At 47.5% G+C, this 11,110-nt stretch overlaps 1 protein-coding gene across 1 annotated transcript in view; it reads right to left on the bottom strand.

Annotated features, from left to right (window-relative positions):
* Nucleotides 1-413: 413 nt before the first annotated feature.
* Nucleotides 414-11,110, bottom strand: part of Abhd17c (abhydrolase domain containing 17C) — a gene marked incomplete at its 5' end in the record, with an annotated part of 47,626 nt that continues 36,929 nt past the window's right edge. Inside the window, 2 exon segments of the mRNA XM_005381433.2 lie at nt 414-1,851; nt 5,354-5,533. Coding sequence (XP_005381490.1) covers nt 1,632-1,851; nt 5,354-5,533 — 400 coding nt within the window. The 3' untranslated portion in view covers nt 414-1,631.

Genomic DNA, 11,110 nt, shown 5'->3' with positions numbered 1-11,110 from the left:
GCCTGCCCATGCTCTCCCGCCCAGGCCTCTTCCTGCGTGCTCAGGCCAGGGCTCTGAAAGTGGAAAGCCAGCACCACTCACTCCTTTCAGCCCTGGAACACACTAGACTCAAGCCTCCAAAGAAACAGGCGCCTGTCCCTCCTGGCTGGGCTGTCCCAAGCTCCAGAGACGGCCCAGGGCTGGTACCACTGTGCACACCACACACACACACTGCTGCCCCTCCTGCCCATGTTGGGTGTCTTGATTCCTCCCAAAGTAACCCACAATCCCACACAGAACAGCACGGGTCTTCGCACACCTTGAGAAAGAGGCCACCTCAGCAGACCCCAGGGACCTCCTCTTAAATCCACACAAAACGCCGCTTTCTTATGTACCCATTTCTGTGATAAAGAAAAACTACGCCAGCCCACACCTTCTGATCCATGCATCCTTTATTCCATTACCAACCACTGTGCCGCAGCCACGCAACAGGACACAAACCGGCAACCAACCGCAATCCAGGTGTACAATGATCAGAGGCTCACAGGACATTTAAGGCTTTTAAATTTGAAAAAGAATTAAAACCAGAGGACCCCCAGACCCAAACCCCCGACCGATACAAGTCATGTAGCAATTGTAAGCATCTTACATTTCCGATGCTTATCTGGTGCCACTCCAGTGTCAACACCCGAAAAACTCCTAAACTAAAAAGAGTAGTTTAGTGAAATTTTTAATTACATAAATTCTTCAAAGCATAAACTTGGAATTTTTGTCTTGGAAATGTTATAAAATTTTTTTAATAGCAAAACATAGGAATAAAAACATATTAACAAAATGTATTCAATCATTTATATTACAAACAAGGAATTTGCAGTTCATTGTTGTAGCCCCACAAAAGAAAACTACCCAATAAGAATCTATGCACAATGTAATTGCAAATATGTACAGTACTTTAAAAAAGCCTACAAGGAGGGCTTTATAGGAGGAGAGAGTTGGCCAGGCTCTTTGTTAGACCAACCAGACAATCAAAATATTAAAACTCTGTTGGCTAGTAATAAATTTACACTTAAAAAACCCCAGGTTCCTTTCATTTAAGAATATTCCAGTTATATTTATAGGGTTACAGTGCATGAAGCTGTTTGTGATCGTTTCAGTAAATTACCCTTTAGCTCATTCATCTGGGGAAAGATCGATATGTTAACAAGAATTAATAAAGGGATTTTCACCACGAGAGTTTTCCAGTTACACTAGCACAGCTTCACAAATGGTTGACCCCAAACCCAGTGGCGGAGAGCGAGCTGCACGTGGAATACTGCGAAGAGTGGTGGGGGAGGGTTGAGCCCCGTGGTGATGAATCGGAGGTGGTGGGCGAGGGCGACACAGGCAGAGCACACTTTATACAGCACTAGAAGACGGTCCCCAGGTCGGCTCGCGTTCCCGATCCAGCCAGGCGAGGAAGCTGGGAGTACGTGTGTGGTGGGAGTTAGTAGAACAACTTCTAGATACAAAAGACTGAGATTGCATGAGCTCTTCGAGGAGAACACCCAAAGGGCTGGGCACCTCTTCGTGGCTATCGGGCTATCCGTTAAAGCATGTGCAAAACAGAGGACCCGTCTGTTCACAGTAGATGAGGTAAGGTTGAGCTGTGTTCTTCAGGAGTTAGGAAGCTCGTGAGATATGAACTGTTTCAGTCTTTCCAGGTACTGTGCATAAAGCTCTATGTCATTGTGCCCAGCCCCTTCCACCCAGAGGGGCTCCACCGCGCGGGGACACCGCTCATACATCGCCAGCCCATGGGAGAAGTCGATGACCTCATCCTCTGTACCATGAATGACCAGTACAGGAGAGGTGACCTTGGAGATCTTGTCGATGCTGCAAGACAGAAGGGGAAGGGGAAGGGCTCCGTTAGTTAAGCTCAGGTAGGAGAGGCTGCTGGGAATGGAGGATCCATGTCTACAGGCAAGGAAGTGAACAAGGTGGGGTTTTGAAATAGACTGTTTTTAGAATAGTTTTAGGTTCACAACAAAACTGAAAGGAGGGTACAGGGATTTCCCGTGTGGACACACGTGAGCGCACACACACACACACACACTTCCCGTCAATGTCCCACATTGGAGTTGCCCATCTAGTACTGCTGGTGACACACAGTGATACACTGTGATGCCCCCGCCCCCATTTTTCCAGTGTCTCACATTTTCATCACATAAACTTTTCATTTTGGATTTCCAAAACAGATACAAAATCAATTCAGGTTTTCTTTACACTCCTAACCCATTTCCTATAAAGTTAACATAGTACTTTGCCACGTACATTTGTTAAAACTAAGAAATTGAGTTTGGTACATTACTATTAACTAAAAACTCCAGACTTTATTTGGATTTCGCTAGTTTTTCCACTAATGTCCTTTTTTTGTTCCAGGAGCCAATCTGCTTTTAGCTGTTGTGTTTTTGTTAAAGTCATTTTATTAAAAACAGAACTCCTAAAAGCACCAGACTAAGAAACCAATAACTTAATATTCTTTATATGTTCATTTTTTGGGAGCTGATTTTTTAAAAAAATAAACAGGCCAGCATTTAATATAACTGAATGAATAACTCTTTGGAGAGTTGGACACTTAATCCCCTGCTACTCAAATTTTCAGAACTATTTGTTAAAGAAAACTTATTAACAAAAAAATAGAAAAGAAAACTTATTAACATGATGCAAACCCCATTTCATAAAAAGGTCTCATTTCCTGGTAGAAAGGGTATGTGTCACTTAGCCTGAAAACTTAATGAGACAGATTTGACTCCAAATGACTTCTGACTGTTTATACAAATCAAATCTGTTCTCAAAGGCTGAATGTTAAGGATCTTCAAATGCTTTGGGCTCCTAAAGCATGCAGCACAGGAGAACGCAACACCGGGAGCCACCTGCCGGGCAGGGGTGTTGGGGTGGCCTCTCTGACGAGATGAGAAACAAATCTCTCTCCAACTTGTCCCCTGCCACGGGGCATCTTATCTTTGATTTCTCTTTCCATATCTACTCATCACTATTACAGAAGAATCAGAGTGGGTACTTTACAAGGAGGCTTCTTGTTAACAGTAAACATTTCCCCCAGCCAACAGCTTTGCAAGCAGAAACTCTTGCTCAGGCCTCGAACGCACCAGTGAGGAAAGACCATCCCTGTTTTATGGGGGAGGGCACTGAAGCTCAGAGAGATTCTTAAATAACAGGCAGGCGGCCATGGAGATAATGAAGAACTCTGGCAACAATTCCGCAGATTACAAACAACTACCACACAGCCTGCTAACAACTCCCAAGGCTGCCGACACCCCTCAGCGCCGCCCAGAAAGATGGCAAAACTGCTGGGCCACGTGACTGGCAAAGGGCAGCACCTCGGGCATAGTAGTCAGTTCTGCAGACTAGGACTCTTACTTGAAATCTACTTGCTCCTACAGTCAGTTTTACAGTGATTTCCTCTGAAAGAGGTCAACTGCTCTCAATTAAATAGGTATTTGCTCAGTGGTGTGCACAGGCCCGAGACTCTGCAGGGGGATCCACCGTCTGGAGAGCGCATTTGAGACGGACTGCCATGGTCTGACCCTAAATGTGAAGGTGAAAGAAAGTAAACTACAAATGAAATGATGATCAGGACGCCTTTATTTTTCTAATACTGAAAGACAATGTGAAAGCGTCTTCCTTTGAGAAGCCCAGAGAGATGATTCTGCTATTTGGCAGCAATGGACATTGGAAGAACATGATTCAATTTCCATCAAATTCAATTAATGATGAAAGTTGATGCAACTGTTAATGGCTTGAAATCACTGTATCAATAATTTATGGTATTAATCATGAGGAGTGGCTTCTGTCATCTACAATCACCAATTTTAAGCACGTTATTAACCTTTCCAAGGCTCAGTATCTTAATCTGTAAAATGAGTACAATAACTAGATCAACTCTTGAGGTTATTATGAACATTAAGGGGGAAAATTAGTATGACACACATAGCAAGAAGCCTGAAAAAAATCAAACTCAGCCTAAATTACTGATTTGTTATTAATTAATAAGTTGCAACCAGTTATCATGGTTGCATTTTAAGGTATAGGCTAATTTAAGAGCTAGGAAGAAACCTACTCATTTTGTTGCCAGGGTAACACCCAGAACTGCTTCCCACAGCAATGCGAAATATCTGTCTTTCAACAAACTGGCCTCTCATTACCAATTCAGAACAAATAAGGCCGTAGTTGAGCCACAAGTCAGCTCTACTTGGTATTCCCAGCCACACTGCCAGCATCTGCAGAGCCGCTTTCCCAGAAAGCTGAGCTTCATGAGTCCTGGGACAACTCTCGCGCAGCCAAAGCCCCAAGGTGCTAACAGAAGGTTTCTCCCTGTGCAGCCAGACGGTCTGCGGGAACAGGTGTCTGCACAGCCCAGGGATGAGTATTCCCCAGCAACAGCAGAATGACAGCAAGGAAAATCCTAAACCTGCTGGGGCTGTCTCTGTAATGGGTCGGGGTAGCTGAGCTGGCCAGGGGAGACTGAATAGTTCAGGCTGCCTCAGCACCACATGCGGGAAGTTTAGGGGACAAATTTTATTAAAATATTTCCCATGCTTTGGGATACAAATGAAAAAGCAAGAATAAATTTCCAAACAGAGGTATTCAAGAAACCAAAGTGCTCTTGCTTTTTTTCTATTAGTGGAACTAGAAAACTGCAGGGTGAGGTCAGCAGTTGCTCCACCTCCTTCCCTGGGCTGGGTGAGAGGCTGTGTGGAGGAGTCCTACCCCTCCCTTGGTGGACGTGGGGCCTCTGCAGGGGCTCCTGCCACCAGAGGGAAGCAGGGGAATGGGTGGGGGGGCTGGCTCACTTCACTGTACTGTCCCCAAATCAAATGCTGGCCTTTGGGGAGCTTCTTCCCGTTTTATTGTTTACGAAGATTGAGCACACCACCTTTCACTTCCCTGTGCTGTCTGATCAAAAGAGAGAAGCCTGAAACCTCTGCTTGCTTGTCATTTCTACTTCAGTGTCTAAACCACTGCTAAATGCTTCATCATCAATTTGCAGGTAGCTCTTTGTGATTCTGTAATATAGATCCCTCTGGATGGATGGATGGATGGATGGGTATATGGGTGCTTTTTAATGCTACATAGTACAGCTAAATCAATTAATCCCAGTATCAGCATAGTCAAGGTCTTCATACACCATCTGAAGATTTGCACAAGTGAGGCCCAAGTCTCTCTTCAGTACACAAATCACATTCGCCCCATGTGCCTCTGGTGCCCAGCACAGGGCCAGAGTCAGGTTTCGGTGTGGGACACAGTTACGGCAGCATCAGAGGTGAGCTGAGCCTCTGGCCAACTCTACACCCGCCCAGCAAAAAAATGAGCTTACCTGGGGAAAGCATCAAAGCAGTAGGTTTTCCTGGTATCTGGAAAGGCTACGCGCAAACCAGACATCAGAGGGGAGTGGAGAATTACAGCTGCACACTCGTACCGCGAGGCCAAGTCCACAGTGGGGACGGTCCCGATGCTCTGACCATAGAGGATTATGTTCTCGGGGCTGACACCATACCTGGGAAGTAGAGGTTGCATGCATGAGCTAGGGTATGAAGACAAAAGGGCGTGGGAGAGAAACCCACAGTATCTTAAACCCACCATACTACCACTTCTATGAGTCTAAAACTGTATCATCTCACTTGTACACTTTAGCTTAAAATGAATGTGAACTGGATAAAGAAAAAAAAATACAAGAGGCTTATTTCAGTACCAAGTGACTGAGATTCTGTCTTCCACATTTTGCAAAAATAATGAACCTGAAGTTTCTTTCTGGCCAATTAACTAAATAAATGCATTACAAATTTCATTTCAATTTCTAACTGAGTCATTGCATTTCTGATTATTCCTTCTTTGATTTTCTTTGATAATCATAAATGCATTTTTGAATAAAAGTGAAAATAGGTTTGACAAACCGCAACATTATTATTACTATTATTATGAACTCTTTGAGTGGAGTTTTAACGATATGGAAGATATGCGCCTTTATCAGAAAATGGCTTACTAAAGGACAATTAACTGGAAGACTACCATATTTTCCAGGGCTAACTGCTCCAAGTCTTTCAACCCATCAATGGTCTCACAATCCATTCTCGTGCCATTGTGAGCTGGGTAAACACTTGTGTGGAACACAAGCTCCATTTCCCAGCCTCCCACGCCACCCCAAGTTCCACTCCACGGGACACAAGAAGAATCGGCAGAAGCAACCTCCAGGTCATGGCTTTGCAGGGAGGGACCACATTCGTCTCTCCCCTTTCCTGGTGGGGGCAAGTGGAAGCCACAGTGGAGACACAGAAGAATGCAGCCCCCTAGGTGTGGTGGAACAAAACAGAAGGCACATCCTCTCCTACTGGCCTACAAAGGACATCCGGAATATACAGGATGCCTAGAAATGAACAGGACCAGAAGTGAAGACAGCGCAGAAGAGGAAACATGGAAAGCCTGGTATACACACGAAAGATAGGACGTTCAACATGAAGATGCATATTCAAACCAGGAGTAAATATTTTACACCTAAGACGATAAAAATGAAGAAGACGTCAGAGGACTAAATGAAGAAGACGTCAGAGGACTTAAAGCACCAGAACTCTTTCCTCGCTTGACTGCAGAGTACAAACCAGCATGCGGGGAAATGATTTGACAGGATCTAGTAAAGGTGAGGTCAATGACCCAACTTTTCAGAATAAACATCTACTGAGAAATCCAGGGTGATAGGAAGTGTTTCCTGATAACTGACTTTGGTGGAAAGAACTATACAAATCCATAGTTGAGGGGCGACAAAACTCCAGCCCCCCTTCCTCCCCTTGGGAAAATAGGGGCCTTAGGAAGGAATTCTGGGAGGGAGTGGCCGTTTCTGGCTGGCAAGGTGGACAGGTGCTGTATGGGGCCAGCATCTGGGCTGGGCATGAAGGGCAGACAGGTCATAAGGACAGGAAGAGAGCAAGGCCTCCATGCTGGAGAAGCATGCTGTGCACGGGACCCTGCCTCAGGCCCAGGAGAGGACAGGGCCAATCAGTGAGTCTCTGGGCCCTGGGGAGGGCTGGCCATCAGGGCCGCTGGGCACAGGACAGGACAAGACAGGCTTGTCGGGTGCAGCCAGAGGAGCTCCAATAGGAAGCTCCAGAGTTAGAGCCTGTCCTGGAGAAGACGTGGGGTCCTCCAGGGAAAACCAGTCTTTTAGTGGTGAAGAGAGACCACACACAGGAGCATGGAAGCTTCCACCGGAAGAAAGCAGGAAGATCAGTAAAGGGACTATTAAGGATCCTCTAGTGAGCAGGACACAAAAGATTATAACAAGTTAAAAGCAGGATTCACCCATGGCCAGAGCTAGACCTGATGCCCGCCAGAGCCACCTGACTGCACGGTGCTCCAGGACATAGGTGTCCTGCCCTGGCTGCACTCCCACAGGAAGAAGGTGTTTGCAAGAGTGCTAACTGTGAGGGTCAAGGCAGGAAGGGGCGGCCATGGCGTCAGGGCCCAAGACCCATGGGGGGGACCACGCAGTTGAAGGTATGAGGTGCCCTCCACGAGCTGGAGCACCGGCACTGGACAGGCACTGTTCTCGAGTCCAGCAGCCGAAGCACAGGGCAGGCCGCTGGCTGAAGTACATTATTTTGAGGTCTCCGCTCCTGAAGTGGATCCATGGAAGGGGGAGAGACGAGTGTGGTCCCTCCCTGCAAAGCCATGACCTGGAGGTTGCTTTTACACTGGCACAACCAGTACAGCAGGGTTTGAAGTTCAGAGGCTTTGGGGGAAGAAGCACAGGTATTTGGGGTCTCCTCCCTCCACGGTTATCAGATTTTCAAAGTAGCCCTCATCCCCCAAAAGAAGGGCTGCTGGGTACTGACTATGGGGTTGGGATGTCAAGGAGGGAAGCCGCAGTGCCCACCTCTGGCTAGGGGCTCTTTCCACCACTGCTACTAATTACAAGGCAAAGCTCTGAGAAGAGGGACATGGCAGCTGAAGTCAGTTAATGAACGAGGAACAGAAGATTCAGAGACAATCCTAAATCAAGAACAAAGCCAATGACTTCCAGGTGCAGGCAGCATCTGCCCAGCCATCTGGAGTGGATCTGAAGAAAGGGGGTTCCATGCAGTCACCTGCTGCTGGGATGAGCAAGTGTTCCTCCCATCTTTTGTTTTTATAGCAAAACATGATTCCAAAATCCTGAGTCTGCGTTCTACACAACACATCACAGGACCTCCTGGGCTCAGGGTTGGGGCTGTGAACAAGGAAGGGAAAAAGGGACAGAGGGCAAGGGATATGCTTTGGTCAGCTGAAAAAGAAGGCAACTTTGCCTCTTCAGAGTGTGGGGAAGCGTCCTCAGGGATCTCGATGTCCCTAAAGGCCTGTGGAGAAGCAGGAGCGCTCTTATCCCAGGGACCTCCGGTCCCAGCCCGTTTGTGCGCACCAGGACACACTCAGTACAGGTCTCACATACTCCACTTTCTCACAGCTGTGTGACAGCAGCCTTCCCTCGGACCAAAGCTTTCACCAGGAAACTCACCCGGTAGGACACACGAAGCCCCAGCCAACTGTGAAAAACTAAGAAGTCGTTCTACGTTACAGTCAAGGACCGCCGGGCACGAGAAGACACATGAAGAAGGTCCCAGAGTGGCCAGCCCGTAGGAGGACATTTGCTTCCCACACACCCAACAGGCTTTGCATCTCAGGCGAGAAACACAAGGAGCCCCGAGACTCCACCACAAGAGGGCCATAGGGAAAAACAGAATTTTATAAAAGGGTGTTTTCAAGAGAGGGAGGGAAGGAGGGAGGAAGACGGAGGACAAGAGAACTTCATCAGTAAAAAGGGAAGTGCAAATTAAAACCCAAATGTGACCCTCTACTCACTCATAAGATGGACAGACACCATGTCTGACGATGCCAGGTGTGGGTGAGCAGGCCACCAACAAGAGAAGCACCTTCCCTGCTGGCAGGAATGCAGGGTGACAGAATGCACTGAGAAGCAGTGCTGGCAATATTACGGAAAACTGAAGGTACTACATTAACACATACCCAGGCAGCCGGCAATCCCTTCCAAGGTCTAGCCATGCAGAAACTAGTGCTTCTATCCAGCAGGGAGTACACAAGACTGAGCGTCTACACGGGTGGTGGTAACCTTAGAGGCACTGACTCCGGAGTAGTGCAGCCATGCCGCAGAGTTCACACAGTACCACAGACCCTCACTGCCAACCGCCCAGGAGAAGGGGTGGGCACAAGGGAGCACCTGCTACACACCATTTGCAAAAAAACAGAAGCACGCCCAGATGGAACCTGATTGTTCAGGGTTATTAAACTGTGTCACCAAGCCATTGAGAGAAACTCCAAGTAAGGGGAAGGAGAGGGCTACATCTAGGAAGAAGCACAGCACAGGGCATGTCAGGGCGTGTCACAGCCTGGACGTTCGTGTTTAATGAACTAATGTGAAAGGCCGTTCTATTTCACAACTAACAATATTTTTCCTAAGTTCACCAGAGCTTCTAGCTACAGAGACAGATCACAAAACTGTCAGCACTTGTGGCAGATTCTGTGATAAAAAGAAACTTGCTAAGGAAGCATGCGGTGGTTTAAAGTATGTTTCTTAGGAGTTAAATGGACAAACTCAGGTCAAAACGGGGTGCAACTATGTTCCTTAAAAAATCCACAGAGGGAAAAGGGATTAGGAAGTAACACACAGCCCTGTAATGACAGCGATCTTTAGGTGTGAGGCGTAGTGATCTTCCTTCTTTTGAATTTCACTCAGCCCAGAGGACCAGCTCTCCGATAGACCTGATGGAGTTCTGAAATCTGGGTTTAGATCATCCAGTCATGGGACTCAGGACACCCACAGGGCAGCTCCCACAAGTGCTGCATGGAGGGACAGCAGGTGGAGGCGCGGAACATCAGCACCAGGTCAGGACAAACAACAGGTCTGAGCAGGTGGTGGGATTAAGGCTGCTGGACCTCGTGCCAGGGTCTGGTCAGCATGGAATCAGGAAGTGTGCGTGTGTACACAGCTCAGCACAGACTGGGCGGCGGGGATGAGGCCCTAGGCGGGGACTAGGACAAAGGTCAGGATGCACACAGCACCTGCAGAACAGCTCTGTGCACTGTTTGAAAGGCAAAAGAGAACGCCTAAGAGAGCAGTGAGTTGGGGCAGCAGCTCACCTGTGGTCACAGGGGTCCCCGAGGACAGGACAGGCTCTGATCAGGACCCAACAGCGGCCTTAAGCACAGGGGTTGGGAGGCGCACCATGCGCACACGCACGGCAGTGGGGAGCCCACAGCAGCTGTGGGTTGTGTGGTCTGGGAAGGCCTCCTACCCTTGAAGGGCTGGGGGAAGAGGGACACACTCTGCCCCTTTGGCACTTGTTATCCACACATCATTCTGAAAATGTCCTCTGACCTCCCAGGGTCCCACTGGCCAGGTTTCTCTACCTGGTGCTCTATTTCTATTTCCTTCTATGGCAATTTGGCTGTGCATTCCTCGAACTCCAATGCTCACTCACTCTGGAATCTCTTCTCCGTACTTACTTTCATGTGGAATCCTTCAGTGCCAGCATTTACAGTGGCGCAGGGGCAGACATATCGCAGATGTGCAATGTGTGCTACACGAATAAGTGGGTGGCTTGGGCTTCTAAAATTTGTTTACTCCTGATACTACTCATCTTAGCTCTAGCTTCCAAGCTTTTTCCTCCATAGCCTGTTTTGGCTAGAATGTGATTGTAGCCAAAGGATATTTCTAAAGGAGGTTATGAAAGCCGGTTTCTTCCTTTGGGGAAGTTAGTAACACCCAAGCTCGGGGATTCGCTAGCTTACTTTGGATGCAATGGATTCTAGCCAAAGGTTATTTCCAAACAAGTAAGAACTACATTTCATACATAGGTATCATTCCAATGGATACGAACTCTACCATAAGTCTAAAATCTTCCAGGGGACAGCAGCAGAATTTCCTCCTTGCAAAGTAGCAACAGGGAAGACCCCAGGAATACTCAGTAAACATGTAAATGTGAATGCTGCCAGCCATGGTATAAGGGATTCTTAAAACACAGCACAAGGAATTAAGGCTGCTGGACCTCGTGCCAGGGTCTGGTCAGCATGGAATCAGGAAGTGTGC

Source organism: Chinchilla lanigera, unplaced genomic scaffold, assembly GCF_000276665.1.
Source record: "Chinchilla lanigera isolate Chin_1 unplaced genomic scaffold, ChiLan1.0 scaffold00015, whole genome shotgun sequence".
NCBI lineage: Eukaryota > Metazoa > Chordata > Mammalia > Rodentia > Chinchillidae > Chinchilla > Chinchilla lanigera.
Note: the sequence above shows the minus strand (reverse complement) of the source record. Positions and strands in the feature narration are given on the sequence as shown.